Raw genomic sequence first — 19,648 nt, forward strand, 5'->3', positions numbered from 1 at the left:
GTATGATTGAAGGAGTGGAAGGAATAAATGAATGGATGAAGGAAGGAAGGAAAGAATGAACAAATGAAGGAATGGATGAAGGAATGAAAATGCAGGAATGAATGGATGAAGAAAGGAATGAATGCAGGAAGGAAGGAATGAACCAATGAACGATTGGATGGATGAAGGAAGGAATGAACGAATGGATGAAGGAAGGAAGGAAGGAATGAACGAATGGATGAATGAAGTAAGGAGGCAGTGAACGAATGGATGAATGAAGTAAGGAAGCAATGAACGAATGGATGAATGAAGGGAGGAATGAATGAACGAACCAATGAACGAAGGAAGGAGGGAATGGATGAAGGAAGGATGGATGGATGGATGAGTGGATGAATGAGGTAAGGCAGGAATGAATGGATGAAGGAAGGAATGGATGGATGGATGAATCGGTGAATGAGGTAAGGAAGGAAGAACGAACGGATGAAGGAAGGAAGGAATGGATGAATGAAGGAAGGAAGGAAGGAATGGATGGATGAATGAATGAGGTAAGGAAGGAATGAACGAATGGATGAAGCCAGGAAGGAATGAATGAATGGATGAATGAAGGAAGGAAGGAATGGATGGATGAATGAGGTAAGGAAGGAATGAACGAATGGATGAAGGAAGGAACGAAGGAACGAATGGACGGATGGATGGATGAAGGCGGCGGGGTCGGAAGCGGCGCCGCCGCCTCTCGCCAGCAGGGGGCGGCGGGCGGCTCGGCGGCCGGAAGTGGAGCGCAGACGGCCGACCCCTGACCCGGAAGTGGATCCTCCTGCTCCTCGGCCTTCGCCGCCACCGCCCCTCCCCCCCGCCCCGCCCCGCCCCTCAGGGAGGGAGGGAGGGAGGGCAGAGGGAGGGGAAACGGCAGCGGGTCGCGGACGCCATGATTCAGTTTCTGGTAAGGGGGCCGGGCGGCGGGCGGCGGGGCAGGGCCCCGTCTTCTCGCCTCTCCTCCCAGGGCGGGGGGCCGGGGCCGAGCAGAGCCCTCAGTTTCCCCCCTCGCCCCCCGGGGGCCGCGGGCGGGGCTGCGAGGGGACGGGCAGGCTCCTGAGGGGGCCCGAGTAAGAATAACGATGACCTTTGTGAAGCGCCGACCGCGTGGGGCAAGCGCTGTTCTAAGCGCTGTTCTAAGCGCTGGGGCGGGGCGGGAATCCAAGGTCTTCGTTTTGTCCCAGCTGGGGCTTGACGGGCTTCGGCCCCTTTGGACGGCGGAGGAGCGGAACCGAAGCCCCGCTCACCGCCGGGCCGGGACGGGACGGGACGGGACGGGTCGGGCCGGGACCGGCGGGATTAGAAGCCGCCGCCTGACGCTCCCGGGCCCACACTCCGCACCCCGACCATCCCTGCTGCCGGGAGCGCGAGGGGGGGACATAACGGCACATGGGGGGGGGGGGGGGCAGGAGGGAGACATGGAGGCGCGGCCGAGGGACTGAAGGGATGTGGGGGGACCTAGGGGGGTGAAGGGATGTGGGGGACATGGACATGGGTGAAGGGACATGGAGGCACGTGAGAGGGTCTCAAGGGACATGAGGGGAATGGGGGGGGGGGCATGACGGGGTGTGAAGGGACCTGAGGGGGTGTGAGGGAGTGTGGGGGACATGAGGGGATGAAGGGACGTGAAGGGGCCGTGAGAGGGTCAGAAGAGACGTGAGGCTGTGGGGGGACGTGAGGGGGATGCGAAGGGACGTGAAGGGGGTGTGTAGGGACACGAGGGGTTGTGAGTGGGACGTGAGAGGGTGTGAGGGCCTCGTGAAGGAAGGGCCTTGAGGGTCGTTGAGGAGTCGTCCGGCCGCCCGGTCCGTCCGTCCCGCCGCCGCCGGGCCTTCCCGGGATCGCCCTGCCGTCCCGCCCCGCCCCGACCCACCCCTTTCCCGCCCCGGGTCGTCGCCCTCCTTCTCCATGGCGACGCACAAGTCCCCCCGGCCCCGGGTTCTAATCCAGTGCTCCCGCTCACCTCACTGCCCCGGGCCTCAGTTCCCTCAGCTGGAAAATGGGCATGGAGACCGTCAGCCCCCCGGGGGACGGGGACCGGGCCCAACCCCGTTGGCCTGTCTCCACCCCAGCGCTCAGGTCGGAGCCTGGCGCGTCGGAGCGTTTAACACGTAGCGGAAAGAGTGATGGCACGTATTGCTGGTATCCACCCCAGCGCTTAGTACGGAGTCCGGACTAGCGTGAGCGCTTAAGAAGAACCGTAACAAATGATTACCTATAAAAAAGCAGCGTGACCTAACAGAGAGAGCATAGGCCTACGAGTCAGAGGACCCGGGTTCTGATCCCGTTCTTCCTCTCACCTGCGAGGGCCCTCGGGCAACTCGCTTCGCTGCTCTGGGCCTCAGTCACCTCAGCTGGAAAATGGGCATGAAGACCGTGAGGCCCATGTGGGACAGGGACTGGGTCCAACCCCTCCTCCCAGCACTGTGCTCATTCGCTCATTTGTATGTATCTTTATTACCCTGTTTATTCTGTTAATGAGGTGTACATGCCCCGATTCTATTTATTGCTTTTGTTCTCGTCCGTCCGTCTCCCCCGATTAGACTGTGAGCCCGTCGGTGGGCAGGGATTGTCTCTGTCTGTTGCCGAATTGTCCATTCCGAGCGCTTAGTACAGTGCTGTGCGCAGAGTAAGCGCTCAATAAATACTATTGAATGAATGAATGATTTCCTGGTGTCCACCCCAGCACTTAGTACAGAGTCTGGCACATCTTAAGCCTTTAACAAATACCATAAAAAATAATAATATGTAAAAGAAGGGTGACCTAGTGATAGAGCACAGGTCTAGGAGTCAGAAGACTGGCTTTGCCATTTGCCTGCTGAGTGGCCTTGGACAAGTCACTTCACTCCTCGAGCCTCAGTTTCTTCATCTGTAAAATGGGAGTTATAGATCGGTGCTCCCTCCGCTTTAGGCCGTGAGCCCCGTTTGGGGCAGGGACTGTTTTCGACCTGATGATCTTGTACTTACTCCAGCGCGCTGTACGGTGTCTGCCCCCAAAGTAAGAGCTTAATAAATGCCACAGTGATAATCATCAGTTGATCCAATGTCTTGAATCCCGTGATAGGCATTCAGAATCATCTTGTTTATTGTCAGACCCCCGCCCTCCCTACCAGGCCTTTTTTAAAAAAAACTCCAAATCCAACTCCCAGTCATTCATTCCCCTGCCACCTCAGTGCTTCTGCTCAGAGGATATATTTGGGGGAACGTTGGTATTTTCGCACTCGCCTTCAGGTTGTACGATTGTGTTTCTGGCTCCGCCGTGGATCCCCAGCAGAGGGTAAATCTGTTGCGGGACGGGGACCCGGTGGAGACAGTGTCATATTCTTTTTTGATTCCCTTCGTCACGGAGTTAGTTAACACTCCAAAAACGTAGCCCCGCAATAAATACCGTCGATAGTGGTAACGGTGAGAACAGCTAGCCGAAAGAGAGCATTGTGGTGCGGCGTCTTGAGAGTCCACACCGGATCCAGAAATAAATATAGAGGGGACTTCACTGGAAAAGATCCTTTGCCACGTGATGAAGGATTACAGAGGACTCTGTGGATTATTTATAGTTTCCAACCTTCGAACGATGCCTCGGTTGGGCTAGGCGAGCGACTCTTCGGTTGCTCTCAAGTTTTCCAAAATGGGGAAAATGAGGCCCTCCGTAGACCATACGATGTGTTTATTTGAAAGGCAAGGCCCTGCCTGCTCTTGGCAAAGAAACTTAGAATGTATTCATTCGCGTAAAGTGGCCTTTATAAGCAGGAGAGATGGAGATTGCACAGAGGCGATTTGTCGGGAGTTTCCATCTGAGAGCCTTTTTATTGCATTTTAGTTGGCAGTTCGAAAGCATAGGTTGCGCTGCCTCAGACGACTCCATCGAGCCGTAGTTCGTACACTCTGTCCTGCGGCGAGCTGTGTGTTTAATATGCGTTTTGGCCGGAGGGGCATTAAGAGACCACCCAGCTGACAAAACCAGCCGGTGCCGTGTCACCGAACAGACCGCTTATGCTCTCGCTGTGCACAGGCACGGCGTTGGAACAGGTGAGTTCTTCAGCCAGAATTTTCTTCATGAGAAGGCTCACGAGTTTGCATCTGTCTCAGTAGAGGAGAACTGAGGGTCATTTGTTCAGGTGATTAATTGAAGCCAAGCCATATGAAATAACCAGGTTTGTTTCCGGAATGCAGATCACTTAGGCCCCATCCCCTGAACACCAGTTTTAGGTAATGGGATAAAGAATCGCCCCTCTTGCTTTATTTGCTGTAGAACTCATCATTATTTACAGGCATGAAGGGTATAGGACACAGTCGAAAATCAACCCCGTTAACCTTCGAGTGGAAAATTCTATCATCGGCCCATTGGACACAAATTTGACGCACTGGTGAGGTGGGAGAAAATGTATCCAATTATGAGGGGTTGGGGGAGTTGCGCGTTTGCCTTTTAAACAATTTCGATTTTTTTCTGTGGGGGCTGGACAAGCTTCCTGGCGGTTCTGGGACGGTGATCTTCAGAGCGATAACTCTGCGTAGCAGGAGAAGTCCCGTGGCCTAGTGGAAAGACTATGGGACTGGGAGTTCATTCATCCATTCAGTCATATTAATTGAGCGCTTACTGTGTGCAGAGCACTGTACTAAGCCCTCGGAAAGTAAAATCCGGCAACAGATAGAGACAATCCCCACCCAGCAACGGGCTTGAAACCGGGGCTCTAGTCCCGGCTCCACGATTTGCTTAGCGCGTAAATTTGGGCAAATCTCTTAATTTCTCCGGACCTCAGTTTCCTCATCTGCCGAATGGGGGGAATTCATTTATTGAGGACTTCCTGTGTACCTGTTTCTCCTTTTCCTCCTCCTTCCTCCCACCTCCCCTTCACCCTCCTGCTTAGACTGTGCGCCCCATGTGGGAGGGGAACCGTATATGTACCCCAGCGCTTACCACAGTGCTTAATAAATAGCCTGATCAGTGAGTCAGGATAGGGACCTCGAGTTCCCGGGGTTGGTACGGTCTGGGGAGCGGGCAGGCGGTGGGGGAGGTAGAGAAGGGACAGGCAGTCAATTGATGCTATTTATTGAGCGCTTACTGTGTGAAGAGCACTGTACCAACCGTTTGGGAGAGTACAATAGAACAGACACATTCCCTGCCCACAGTGGGCTTACGGTCTAGAGGGGGAAAGTTGCCCCTTCACCCTCCTTGACCCAGACGGGCCTCGGGAAGCCGGGGGTGGGTCCCCAACCTGGATCAGGGCCAGATAGTCGCCTGGACCTTCCCGGCCTCCAGCGGGTTGAGCCATTCGATCAATCAGTCGGTGGTATTGATTGAGCGCTTACCGGGGGCGGAGCACTGGACTGAGCGCTTGGGAGAGGACAGTACAGCAGAGTTGGTATCCATCGATGGCTGTGACTGTTCCGTAATTTGCCCAGTGATCTTTTTAGGGTTAAATCAGGTGGCCGTCGAATCGAGGCTGTCCGTCAAATCGAACGGCATCTTTAATGTGTCTCCCTGCCAGACCTTTCATTCATTCATTCAATAGTATTTATTGAGCGCTTACTATGTGCAGAGCACTGTACTAAGCGCTTGGGATGAACAAGTCGGCAACAGATAGAGACGGTCCCTGCCGTTTGACGGGCTTACGGTCTAATCGGGGGAGACGGACAGACAAGAACGATGGCACTAAACAGCGTCAAGGGGAAGAACATCTCGTAAAAACCGATGGCAACTAAATAGAATCGAGGCGATGTACAATTCATTAACAAAATAAATAGGGTAACGAAAATATATACAGTCGAGCGGACGAGTACGGTGCTGTGGGGATGGGAAGGGAGAGGTGGAGGAGCAGAGGGAAAAGGGGAAAATGAGGCTTTAGCTGCGGAGAGGTAAAGGGGGGATGGCAGAGGGAGTAGAGGGGGACGAGGAGCTCAGTCTGGGAACGCCTCTTGGAGGAGGTGATTTTTAAGTAAGGTTTTGAAGAGGGAAAGAGAATCGGTTTGGCGGAGGTGAGGAGGGAGGGCGTTCCGGGACCGCGGGAGGACACGATCCGGGGGTCGACGGCGGGACGGGCGAGACCGAGGGACGGCGAGGAGGCGGGCGGCGGAGGAGCGGAGCGTGCGGGGTGGGCGGTAGAAAGAGAGAAGGGAGGAGAGGTAGGAAGGGGCGAGGTGACGGAGAGCCTCGAAGCCTAGAGTGAGGAGTTTTTGTTTGGAGCGGAGGTCGACGGGCAACCACTGGAGTTGTTTAAGAAGGGGAGTGACATGCCCAGATCGTTTCTGCAGGAAGGTGAGCCGGGCAGCGGAGTGAAGAATAGACCGGAGCGGGGCGAGAGAGGAGGAAGGGAGGTCAGAGAGAAGGCCGACACAGTAGTCTAGCCGGGATATAACGAGAGCCCGTAATAGTAAGGTAGCCGTTTGGGTGGAGAGGAAAGGGCGGATCTTGGCGATATTGTAGAGGTGAAACCGGCAGGTCTTGGTAACGCCCAGACGGTCGTCCGACTGTTCACTCGCCTACCGGAGTCACCCTCCTCTAGAAGAGCGCCAACCACAGCCTGGGGAATCCACGCTCCTCTTTCCTTAATATTACTATCGGGCCATCTCGTCTTGGGCCGTGAGGTCTTTCTAAACCTTCCACAGTTGATTTTCCTCTCCCACGTTGCCTCGGACAACCCGTTAACTGGACGCTCACCCAATACTCTGTTGACATTTAGCGGCCCGTCTATTTCTAGCCGCCCCTTTTGTTCGGCAGCACGCGGTGGTGTCCAGTTGCCGGCCTCTGCCTTTTCAGGGCGTCTTTTCTGTAATGAAAACGATCCCCCCGGAGGCGTCTGCAGCCGACCCGTGAGAAGGTAGTGGACATGGATTCCCAGCTCCAGTAGATTGCATTTTGCAGCTTCAAGAAGCAACGGCCCCCGAGGTCTTCCCGTGGTGTTGCTCTTCAGGTGGCTGGAAATACTTCCCGTATATTGCGGGGGGGGGGGGGGATCATTAACATTAGATTTATATAGCACCTTCTTTCCCTTCCTAATTTTTTTTATGGTATCTGTTAAGGGCTTACTATGTGTCGAACACCGTTCCAAGCACTGAGGTAGTTACAAGTTAGGTGGAACACAGTCCCTGTCCCGCTTGCGGCTCACGGTCTATTTCAGTTTCATATACAATAGAAGTAATTTCCTTTTTGGTAGCTAGTTCCAGTTACAACTCAGTACAGTGCTCTGCACATAGTAAGCTCTCAATAAATACGATTGAATGACTGTACGCTTTTATAGTCCCCGGTTCTGAGCCTTTAGCTCTAGCGTAATCGGGCAGGACAGATTCTCAAGCCGCGTAAGAATAGAGATTGCTTATTTGAAGTACCAAGCATAGGGATTTGGAGGACAAAATGCACTCTGAGTCTGCAGAAGGTAGCCCCCTTGCTTCCCACCTTGCAATCCAAACCTTCCCAGAACCTAAAAAGCCCTTTCCTCCCCCCCCCCCAGCCAGGTGGTTTTTGTTTCGGAGACTCTGCCCATTTGGTTTTCTTACGGCGCCTGGCGCGGAGGAAGCGCTTAACAAATACCACCATCGTATCATCGTTACCTCACAAATAGATTTCTGAGATCTTTTCCCTTTGCTGTCTTTCCCCTCTCTCTTTTCGTAGAGTGAGGTATTGGGAGTCATTTTGAATTTGCGTGCCTCTCGTGTATCCGGACAACAGAGGCGGTAGTTCATCCACCCGATTTCCACAGCAGATTTTACTCTCCCATCCTGATTCTGAATTTCGGTGTTGTTCCAAGGCCCTGTTATACACGTCTGATAAAATTTGTCCTTTAATTAAGGCTTTTCAAATTAGCGTCCGAAGAAGAGAAAAGGGAGACCAGGAGGACGGCACGTTATCTTGTTTTTCCACTTCTCTTTTGCTTCTCTAGCCGTGGCTGTAAGTGGGAGATAAAGGGATAATCTAAAAAAAAAAAAGTAGCCTTCTTAGGCGGTTAAGAAACTGTTTGTAATTTTGTTTCACGTGATCGTGAACCCTAAGCGGTGCCTGGAATCCGTCGGAAATCTGCCCCTTAATCGGCGTGGAAATTTGATCGGAGGTCACTTTGGGGATAATGGGGTGGTAGAAAATGAACATTAAAAAAGGGTACACGCCATTTCCAGGGAATTTTTTCGGGTGAACTTGCTGGAGGCAGATGATCAGCCGGCCTTCGCGGTCCAAGCGTGCATATTGCTCTAACAGAAATTCTACCCGAGAATCTGACGGACTGTGAGACGACAGACCGAGCTGCTACGTCAGCTCCCGCGGGGCTCCTCCGAATCAGCCCTCTGTTTTGGACTCACGATGGAAAGGTCTCCTTGTGCACATCTCCACAGTTTTTCAGCCTCCGCAAAATCGACCTTTGACCAGTTTCAGCCCTCGATGGGGGGAGGTTATCCATTGAGCGTGAGGTCCGACGTGATGTGGTTTAGAGCACCCTTTCGCATCCAAATCGATTTTAACCCTGGCTCAAAGTGTAGTAAAGGAGGAAGGGCGTTGGCTCGGTCCAGCCTTCCGCCTCCAGGCAGGCGGCGATCCTGCCAGCCCCAAAGCCCTTACGTAGACATCATATGTACGTGAAAGAAACAGCGAGGCCTAGTGGAAAGAGAACTCACCCGGAAGTCAGAGGGCTTGGGTCTAATCCCGGGCCTCTCACGTGTCTGCTGCGTGACCTTGAGCAAGTCACTTCGCTTCTCTGGGCCTCAGTCCCCTCATCTGGAAAATGGGGATTAAGAGCGTGTGCCCCATATGGGACAGGAACTGTGTCCGACCTGATCTTCCTCAGTGCTCAGAACAGTGCTTGGCACATAATAGTTGTGGTATTTTTTAAGTGCTTACTATGTGCAAGGCACTGTTCTAAGCGCTGGGAGGGGATACAAGGTGATCAGGTTGTCCCAAGTCGGGCTCACAGTCTTCATCCCCATTTTACAGATGAGGTCACTGAGGCACAGAGAAGTGAAGTGACTTGCCCAGAGCCCCCCAGCTGACAAGCGGCGGAGCTGGGATTAGAACCCATGATCTCTGACTCCCAAGCCTGGGCCCTTTCCACTGAGCCACGCTGCTTAAGTACCGCAGTTATTATCGTTATTATCTTTAAGTGATTTATTATCAATTATTTAGTTCAGTTATATTAATGTCCGTGACACCGTCTAGACCGGAAGCTCGTTACGGGCGGGGGACGTGTGTCTCTCCACCCTGTTCCGTTGGACTCTCCCGAGTGCTTAGTACAGTGCCGTGCACACCGTAAGGGCTCAATAAATGCCACCGACTGATTGATTGGATGCGAGTTGGGCGCCACCCTCACCTTAGAACCGGCTGCCAGCGGAGTTTCCGCAGCTCCTCCTTGGTGCCTAGTGTGGTCTTGTAGCCTCAGGCGCCATCCGGTCCCGGATGGGAGTATCCCAGCTGCCATCTTGCCTGGAACCCGTGACTCCCGGACTCTTCCGTACAACTGGACAGCTCCGTTCAGCTAATTATTGGGGGTTCGCCACCGTTTCGGAATGAGTGTCGTTTGGGTTCCCGGTTGAGCCCAGTTAAGAATGGAAATGCAAACCGTCCACTCCTGATCTGCATCGTCGTGATGACTGTAGTATTCGCTAAGTGCTTGCTAAGGGGCAAGCGTTGTTGCAAGCGCCGGGGAAGGGCAAAGATGATCACGGTCCCCGTCCCACATGGGGCTCACGGACTTAATCCCCAGTTTACAGATGAGGGAACTGAGGCACGGGGAAGTTAAGTGGCTTGCCCCAAGGTCACGTAGCAGGCATATAGAAGAGCCGGGATTGGAACCCAGGTGTGTGCTCTTTCCACTAGAGCACGCTGCTCCTTGTAGTGGTTCAAAAATGAATGGAAAATGGATGATATGCACGGAATTGACGGATCACAAAGGAAGGCGGTGTGTAGAAGCAAACGAAAACAGCCGTGACTTTGTCACCGATTTAAATCCACAGGATATGTAGGCTCAAGGAAGTTTGCAAATGAGTGAGGAAAGCTACTGGGAAATTGGGGTTTTGTTAGAGATGGTGTAAGAATAATAACTGTACTTTAAGCGTTTACTGTGTGCTATGCACTGTTCTAAGCCCTGGGGAGAGCCAAGTTGTCAGATTGGACACAGTCCACATCTACGTAATGGTAGTAGGATTAAATCCCCATTTTACAGATGAGGAAACCGTGGCAGGAGAAGTGAAGTGACTTACCCAAGGCCACACAGCAGACAAGTGGCGGAGCAGGGATTGAAACCCAGGTCCTCTGACTCCCGGGCCCGGGCTCTTTCCGTTGGACCGCCCTGCTTCCCTGCCATAACTTCTCTTTGGATTTAGTCACGCTTCCTCAGTTTACCAACACAACCAAGTTGAGCTGGGGCCCAAAACGCTCCATCAGTAGAACGCTAGAAATCAATGCTGCAGTCCATCCCGCCTTAGGCACCTGCAACCTTGTCAGCCAGGCAGAAATATTTATAAACCTCCATCCGTACACAGTCAGTTTCCATCTTTAATCATGAGTGCTCCGGGAGCCAAGGAGGGAGAGCAATCTATGGGGTTTTTTGTTTTGTTTTGTTTTGTAATTATAGATACCAGTTTGAGTTAATGGAACAGGGAGATAGGCCAGTTGAATTTTTATATTTTTTGGCTTTTGTGCCGCTCATCAATAAAAAGGGAACTCTAAAATTGCTTTTAAAAAGCTGACACGCACTTTCCAAAAGAGGTCTTTTAGCTCTTCTGTAGTAATGAGAGTTCACTCAGTTCTTCTCTGCTGCTTCCCCTGTGATTTAGTACAGTGTCCGTCTCCCCCTCTAGACTGTGAGCTCCTCGGCCCCGGCGAGTATCACGTCTTCCAGCTCGATTGTATTATACTGTCCCGAGGGCTTAGTACGGTGCTCAGCACAGGGCAGGTGCTCAATCGATGCCGTTGAACGATTGCGAGTGGTAGTTTAGTAATAGTAATAATAATAATAATGTTGGCATTTGTTAAGCGCTCACTATGTGCCAAGCACCGTTGTGAGCGCTGGGGTAGATACAAGGTGATCAGGTTGTCCCACGTGGGGCTCGCAGACTTCAGTTCCCATTTTGCAGATGAGCTAACTGAGGCACAGAGAAGTGACTTGGCCAAAGTCACCCAGCTGATAAGCGGCCGAGCCGGGTTTGCCCTACCCATTTTAGAGAGAAGAAAACTGAGGCCCAGAGCTTGTGTCAGCAGTTTCCCGGGAGTCGGGCTCCTGGGGCCGTGGTCAGCGCCTTGCCCCAAACTAGAGTCGGGTCACGTTGCTCGGTTTCCCCACCTGACAACCAGGGGACTGGGGAGCGGCGGTGGCCGGCGCCTGCGGTCGCGTATCTTCTGGGGTGTGGTGGTGGGGAACCTGGCTGCCGGCGTGACCCTTCGTCGTGTCCGTAAGTAATAAAAAGAAGAAGAAGAACGGTACCGGTTAAGCGTTTAATGATCGGGTCTGGTGCCGGAGCGGGTATTTCTCGAGATCTCCCAACAAAGCCGTGACTGGCCGCATTTGACTCCTGAGGTCCGTGTGGTCGGTCGCTCAGTTACTGAGCCCCCCAAAGAAAAACCGCCACCACCCCCCAACTCCCGGCCCTGGGTCACTCACGCTCTTCCTTCTCGCTCTCTTTTAGCTCGGCTTTTCGCTCGGCAACCTGGTTGGGATGTACCTGGCTCAGAACTACGACGTAAGTGGCCCCCGTCCAAATCCCTTTATCTCAGCTCACAGCCCGTGCCCGCGGCTCAGAGTCTCCTCCGCCCGTCCTCCGGGGGAATCGAGTCCCGGCCGAGGTGCCGACCCAGCTTAAGAAACGCGGCCCCCGGCTGTTCGGGTTGGGACGGTTGGGATCCGCGCCTCTCGCGGCGGGAGACGCGTGCTCTGAGACCGCCGCTCTTCTCTGGAGTTTTTACTGCGGCTGCCCGGAGGGGCCCACCCGGGGGTGCCCGGTCATTGGTTTTGGTGGCTTCCCGTTAAGGCTTTACATTCCTGGGACAGATCGGGTGCTCGTTTACTTAAAACCCGTCCGCAGATCCCTCAGTGGAAAGAGCCTGGGCTTGGAAGTCAGCGGTCATGGGTTCGAATGCCGGCTCTGCCACTTGTCAGCCGTGTGACTGTGGGCAAGTCACTCAACTTCTCGGTGCCTCAGTTCCCTCATCTGTAAAATGGGGATTAAGATTGTGAGCCTCACATGGGACAAGGTGATTACCCGGTATCTACCCCAGCGCTTAGAACAGTGCTCTGCACATAGTAAGCGCTTAACGAATACCAACATTATTAATAAGTGAGAACTTGAAAACCGATGCCCGGCTCGTTTTTCCTTCGTTCCCGAGGCCCGGAGAAAGGCCCGATAGGCATTTTCCGATTTCTGTCTGGACGTCCGTCCCTGCCTTGCCCCTCTCTCTCTCTCTCTCTCTGAGGGGGTCTGCCCTCGTCAGGTTTTGCCTCCTTGTCGATCAGTCAGTCAGAGGTATCTGTTGAGTCCTCGCTATCCACGAGGACTGTGCTGGGCGCTCAGGAGAGTGCCGTACAACAGAATCGGTAGATTCGTTCCCTACCCATAGTGAGCTGACAGTAATCATCAGAGGACGGGAGAGGAATCCTTCCTCGGCCTCGCTTTTCCGATGGATCCGCTGGCGGAGTCCCCGCTTCGGGCCGTGCCCACCGACTCCGTCGTCGTGTCCTCTCCCCAGCGCTTAGTACGGTACTCTGCACACAGTAAGTGCTCCGGAGATTGCGTCGATGGATTAATATTTGCCACCTTCCTAAAGTGGGACGCTACGTTTCAGACCCCTAGGAAGACGGTTTCTTCAAGTAAGGTCAAGGCAGAAGGCCGAGCGGAACAGTCCCGCAAGGCCCGCCCCGGGGACCCTCTGGAAGGGACGATTTCCAAGCGTCCCTTGCGTCAGCTGCTGGGCATTGGAGCCGGGCTTCCTTGATTGGGTCATCTCTTCCTTGCCCGGCCTGGCCCCGTCAGCACCGATAATGATAATAATAATCCGGTATTTATTAAGTGCTTACTGTGTGCCAGACACTATATTAAGTACTGGGGTAGATAGGTACTAATCAGGTGGGACGCAGTCCCCGTCCCACATAGGACTCACGGTCTCAATCCCTATTTTAGAGATGAGAAAACAGAGACTTAGAGAAGTGAAGTGACTTGATTAAGGTCACACAGCAGACAAATGGCAGGGTCAGGATTAGAACCCAGGTACTTCTGAATCCCAGGCCCGGGCTCTTTCCACCAGGCCACTCTGTAGGGCACTCAACTTCTCCGTGCCTCAGTTACCTCATCCGTAAAGTGGGGATTGAGACTGTGAACCCCGTGCGGGGCGTGCTCTGTGTTCCACTTGATTTGCATGTATCTACCTCAGCGCTCAGTACAGTGCCTGACACACAGTAAAAGTCTAACAAATACCATTTAAAAAAAAGACACGATCCCGGGCATTGATCGGTGTGGTGATGCAGCGGTTCTTTCCGACAGCGCTTCACCGAACGGGTGTGGGCCTTAGCGTGGCGTAGTGGATCGAGCACAGGCCCGGGAGTCAGAAGGTCATGGCTTCTGATCCTGGCTCCGCCACTTGTCTGCCGGGAGACCTTTGGAAAGTCACTTCACTTCTCTGGGCCTCATCTGTAAAATGGGGATTGAGACTGGGAGCCCACTGTGGGACGGGGACTCTGTTCAACCCGTTTTGCTTGACTCCACCCCAGCGCTTAGTACAGTGCCCGGCACGTAGTGAGCGCTTGACAGATGCCGTCGTTATTACTCTCATTATCGTCCGTCCACCGGGCTGGAGGGAAAGGACAACAGAGTGTCATTTTCTCATTAAAGATTCCCAACCTGGCCAAGAAGATCGAAGACTTTAAAAAGGATGTCGATGCCAAAAAGAAGCCCCCCAGCGCCTGATGCCCAACCCGGCGACCCCGTGCGACGCTCCGGTTCCGACCCGAGGATGGCCCCGTCCTTTCGAGCCCAAAGTGCCAGCTCTCACCCGGGGTCTGTGGGGGTTCCCGCCGCCGCCGGCGCGCCCGGATGCCCTCGGGCTAAAATGCCGCCATAACCAGGGGCACCAGCTAGACTCTCCCCGGCCCCTCCGTCTCCTCCCTTCCTTCCCCGCAACCCCAAGCTGTTTGGCAGATTCGGAGACTGGAACTGTGGTGCTAGACTGGCAAACGATCATTTCAATCAGTGTTCTCCACCTTCCCCTCCTCTTTCTTTTGGGGTCCTAGGACTTTGTAAACGGAAAAGTTCCTTTTTTTATGGCTGAACAGATGTGCAATGCCGATTCTGTGTAATTACGTTTACCATCCTGGATGCTTGACAGAGTCTTTGATGCCAAACCCTGTTCCTCCAATCTAATTAAAGCCCAGAGCCAGAATCGATTTTCAGTTCTCTCCCTTTTATTCCGTGCCACAGATGAGCGGCGGCTGCCCGGGCACATACCTCTGTCGTTACCCTTTGCCCCGATTTTGTCCCCAGGGGGATCCTAGGCGGGAGGAGATCAGTCGGTCCTTTGAAAATTAATAAGATTTTATCGGAAGACTGGAAGCTCACGGTGGGCAGGGAACGGGTCTGTCGGCTCTGTTCTGTTGTACCTCCCAAGCATTTAGTACTGTGGTCTGCCCACAGTAAGTCCTCGGAGAAAAAGGATCGACTGATTGGAAGAAGGTCTCTGGGGAACATCCAGGATGAGGAGCGAATTATCTCCGTTTGGAAAATAGCTTCTCGGGCACCGCTCTTTGAAGTGGCATTTGAGCCCACGGTCACTTTGGGGAACATCCTTAGCCCAAGGTGGGTCAGGAAGGATTTGTAGCCCCGAGGATCGCTGTAAAGTACTCCCTCTAGACGCTGGAGGCCCTGGCCGGGAAGGGGACTGGGGAGGAGGGGCTCATGGAGGGCCATCCCCCTTACACCTCATGGAGGCCAACTGTGTAATGGTGTGGGTCAGTGAGATGCGTGTTGTGTTAATCGATCATATTTATTGAGCACCTGCCGTGCGCGGAGCCCTTGGCAAGGCCCTGCCGGGCTGGCCCAGAAGAACCTGTTTGGGGGGAGGTTCAAGGGGAAAGGATCTGATGGAAACAGGGCCGTTTTGCAGGCTGGAGGGCCCCAAGCCCCAGCCCTAAGGCGGGTATCCTGCCCGGACTCTCGAACGGAGGTTCCCCAGTTCCTCAGCCACTGTCGGGGGGCTTCTTCCTGGGAAGTCCCAGCCAACTCTGGATGGGGCAGGGTTGGAGGAGGACTTCTGCAACTGCTTTGCTCCGACTCGAGTCCCAGGGAGCCCCCTGGTTTGCGGGGAGTGACCCCTCCACACAGTGGGAGGGGATGTCGGGGGGAGCACGGCCTGCTAGGCTAGGGGAGAGACCTAGGGGATGGAAGCACGGAGGCTAGAGTTTCTCATCACAACTTAGTTTAGGGCTTCTAAGTTGCACACCCAGGGCTGCACCCCATCGCCTGGGTTCTTTGCCCACAGACACCCCAGCGAGGCCGTCCTCTGAGAGCCTTTATATCAGAGGAACCCAAACCTTAATAATAATAATAATAATAATAATGTTGGTATTTGTTAAGCGCTTACTATGTGCGGAGCACTGTTCTAAGCGCCGGGGTAGATACAGGGCAATCAGGTTGTCCCACGCGAGGCTCACACTTAATCCCCGTTTTACAGATGAGGGAACTGAGGCACAGAGAAGTGAAGTGACTTGCCCACAGTCACACAGCTGCCAAGTGGCAGAGCCGGGAGTCGAACCCATGACCTCTGACTCCCAAGCCCGGACTCTTTCCAGTGAGCCACGCTGCTTCTCTACCTTGAGGTTGGAAAAAAAATGGGAGGCCCGCGATGAGCAGGAAAGAGATGCCCCACTGTTGCGGAAAACTTAGTTGGTGTGCGATCGTTTAGAGACCCTGTGGCTTTTTGTCCAAACCCCCCTGTGGAAGGACGGTATGGAAAAGAGCCGTAAATGAGAAGAAATGGATAGCTTCGAGCGCTGGGACTCGTGGTTCTGGGTCCCGGCTAAGCTCAGTGGGCTCCGGAGTCTGACTCTGGGCCCTTGAGGAGCAGCGTGGCCTAGCGGCTAGGCCCCGGGCCTGGGAGTCAGAAGGATCTGGGTTCTAATCCTCACTCTGCCACTTGTCTCCTGTGTGACCTCGAGCAAGTCACCTCACTTCTCTGGGCCTCAGTTCCTTCATCTGTGAAACGAGGATTAAGGCCGTGAGACGGGGGCTGTGTCCGACCCAATCTGCTGGTATCTACCCCGGTGCTCAGTACGGTGCCTGGCGCGTAGTAAGCATTTAACAAATACCATAACCGTTATTACTATCATTTTTATTATTACCGTGTCTTCTCCCTTGCATCCTTCCTGGGAGGAATCCAAGGCAGGTGAGAGCTGGCGGCCCTCTAAAGAGACACCTTGCCCCACGGGAGTTACGGCGACTTGATTCGGCACTCGGGTCACCCACAGAGACCCCAGAGTCGCCTCCGACTCTCGGTTGGGTCTCTGAGTCTCTGAGGGGCTGTGACCGGACGCCCAAACTCGAAAGGAGGGCTTCCTTCCGGCCTCAGGATGCTTCCTTCTTCGGTGTGGCGTCTGCTGCCTCGTGAAGCATTGTGGCCCAGTGGATAGAGCAGAAGGAGACAGAAGGACCTGGGTTCTAATCCTGGCTCCGCCACTTGTCTGCTGCGAGACCTCGGGCAAGTCCCTTCTGAGGGTCTCAGTTACCTCGTCGATAAAATAGGTTTAAGACTGTGAACTTGGTGTGGGACAAGGACCGTGTCGATCCCAATTATCTTGTATCTACAGCAGCACTTAGAACAGTGCCTGGCATATAATAAGTGCTTAAAAAATACCACAATTACTATTATTATTCTGCCCAGCTAAGCATTTATTCCTAGCTTCCTATCCCTGTGTAGGCACAGCATTTACGTACGTATCCGTTATTTATTTATATGAATACCTGCCTCCCCCTCTAGACTCTAAGCTCACTGTGGGCAGGGAACGTGTCTTTCAACTGTCACATTATATTTTCCCAAGCGCTTAGTATAGTGCTGTGCACACAATAGTCAATAGATACCATTCATTGATTAATTGATATATAGGTATTCAGAACTAGTGATGACATCAAATACCTGCACTGATGGTTTTGGACTCTCAATAAATACTTGCTGACTTACTGACTGTCCTCTCTTAACTCTTCCAATTAATTAACACTGGCAGCATCGTCCTTGGGTGACTTTATGGCATTTTACAGAGATCTCAGCCTCTGGTTGAGCAATAGAATTCACATCTTCAGACTCTCCAAACTCGTACTGGGTCCGGCAGATCCCACCGTTCCAGATACTGGGAAACAACGGGATCATTACCGGGCCGGGGAAGAAATCAGAGATTGAGGCCTCTTCCTGACGCTCCCTTCCCCACCCCTTGCAAGTCCACCGACAGCGGTTGGACGATGGTGTTGTCTCTACCCCGGCGTCTAGTTCGGCGCTCGGCACCTAGAAAGCGTTTAACAGACCACGATTATTGTGGCTGTTATTAGCACAGGTTAACTGAGTTTTCCCTAGCGGTTCGCGATCACCACAGCCACACACTCTTGCCTAAATCCTAATGACCCGGTGGTTATTTTGAACGCACCGTAAGCTGTGAAATTAGATTCCCACCCGGGGAGGGTTCAGACTTTAAAATGGATCGGACAGTGGTATTTACTGAACATTTGCAGTGTGCGGAGCACTGCACTGACCGTTTGGGAGAGTACGATACGGTAGAGTTGGTAAAATCCCGAATGGCCGTTTAGAGACTTAGTGAGAGCTTTGAAATGTGTGCAAGACGGATGTTCTTGAATACTTTAGAACAGGGTCCCCCCCCAAAATCTTTTCAAGGCCCATGTCGGATTTCCAACTTGGTGTTCCACATATTCCTGGTCTAAACAGCCCCGTCCTTCTCACTGAGTTTAAGCCGCTGAGGTAAAGGAGCCATTTTACTGCCGCCGATCCGTTCCGCCTTGCTGGTTGACTCCTCTCCAAATTCTATTTGCGGGAGTCCAGGCGACATAAATCCACGCCCGCCTAAAGCAGCCTATAGCTATTAGTAGATGAATAAGGGTGAATGTACTCAAACAGTATGTACAGTCATGATTCGTCATGTGTAATGTTTTCATTTCCACCCTTCCAGACCTCGCCCTCCAGACCCCATGCCAGTGTTGGTTTTTCCTTTGCGGTCGGGCTACTGCCCCTTTTTCCTGCTTTCCCCGCTGAAAGAACGCTGTATTACTCTGGAAGGAAATGAGGCTCAATTTGCACGTAGCCTTTCTCGCCGTCCCCCTCCTGGATTCCCCCCGGGCCCAGGGCTTTTTCGGGAAAGGGAAAAGGAACTCCGACGGAGTCGCGGCCTGTCCTAGAGAAAAAGCTCGCGTGCTAGACCGCGGGACCCCTTTTCTAGGTGAGAGGATTGAGCCCGGCCTGGTGGGAACGCAGGGGTCTGGACGTCGAGAGGGACGGGTTCTAGGCCCGGCTTCGCTGCTGGCCTGCCGTGTGACCTCTCCGGGCTCCGTTTCCTCATCTGTTCACTGAGGGTCAGATTTCTGCCTCTTGCTACCTCTTAGATTGTGAGCCCCATCTGGGATGGGAGACTGTGGTCCTTCTGATTATCCTGAGCCTTCCGGGTATATATAAAATGTCACAATGGTGGTGGTTATCTTTATTATCCGACCCGTCTACACTCCCGCTCCAGCCCGGGTATATTAAAATGTCACAATGGTGGTTGTTATCTTTATTATCCGACGCGTCTACACTCCCGCTCCAGCCCGTTGGTGCCTCACACGTTGCATTGTAAACACGGGGCTGAAAAGAAAGATGGCCACGAGGAATCTGCTTTTGCGGTCTTCGAAATTTCAAGTGGAAAGACCACGGTGATGCCAGCCGAAGGAAAGAAGCTCTGGTGAGTTGGGAGCTTCAGGGTCATGAAGTTACCGGGACTCCCAGCCTGCCTTCGCCGGGGAGCCTTCTGCATAATAATAATGATTGTGGTATTTGTTAAGTGCTTACTATGTGTAAAGCACTGTACTAAGTATTGGGGAAGATACGACGTAAGCGGATCAGATACAGTTCCCGTCTCACACACGGTGTTCACAATCTAAATAGGAGGAGACAGGTATTGAATCTCCGTTTCTTTACAGAAGCTTCTCCTTTAGAGAAACAGCGTGGCTCAGTGGTAAGAGCCCGGGCTTGGGAGTCGAAGGTCATGAGTTTGAATCCCGGCTCTGCCACTTGTCAGCTGTGTGACTGTGGGCGAGTCACTTAACTTCTCTGTGCCTCAGTGACCTCATCTGTAAAATGGGGATTAACTGTGAGCCTCACGTGGGACAACCCGATTACCCTGTATCTTCCCCGGCGCTTAGAACAGTGCTCGGCACATGGTAAGCGCTTTACAAATACCAACATTATTATTACAGATGAGGTAACTAAAGCGTAGAAAAATGAAACAACTTGCCCAGGGTCACAGAGCGGGCACGTGGCAGAGCCGGGATTAAAACCCCGGCCCCCCGACTACCGGGCCCGTGGTCTTTACACTAGGCCGTGCTGCTCCTCAGCACCCAAATTGGTCGAAGGCCCGGATTAGCGGCTGCCAGAACGGAAACGCCCTGTAGATGAGCCGTGTGGAGTGCCTGTTTTGGTAAAGCA

General features: G+C 53.2%; 1 protein-coding gene across 1 annotated transcript; it reads left to right on the forward strand.

The window, feature by feature from the left end:
- The first annotated feature begins 858 nt into the window (after window positions 1-858).
- Window positions 859-14,360, forward strand: STMP1 (short transmembrane mitochondrial protein 1). Its single transcript, XM_029074261.1, has 3 exons — window positions 859-919; window positions 11,614-11,667; window positions 13,810-14,360. Exons 1-3 carry the CDS (start codon window positions 905-907, stop codon window positions 13,882-13,884), a joined length of 144 nt encoding a protein of 47 aa, XP_028930094.1. The 5' UTR covers window positions 859-904; the 3' UTR covers window positions 13,885-14,360.
- The last annotated feature ends 5,288 nt before the right edge of the window (window positions 14,361-19,648 follow it).

Source organism: Ornithorhynchus anatinus, chromosome 10, assembly GCF_004115215.2.
Source record: "Ornithorhynchus anatinus isolate Pmale09 chromosome 10, mOrnAna1.pri.v4, whole genome shotgun sequence".
In the NCBI taxonomy this organism is placed as follows: Eukaryota; Metazoa; Chordata; class Mammalia; order Monotremata; family Ornithorhynchidae; genus Ornithorhynchus; species Ornithorhynchus anatinus.

What these genes read in the sequence shown, in the direction of transcription:
- STMP1 (XM_029074261.1), top strand. An exon ending in ACCTGGCTCAGAACTACGAC is followed by an intron (nt 11,668 to 13,809) that starts GTAAGTGGCCCC and finishes TTCTCATTAAAG; the next exon opens with ATTCCCAACCTGGCCAAGAA.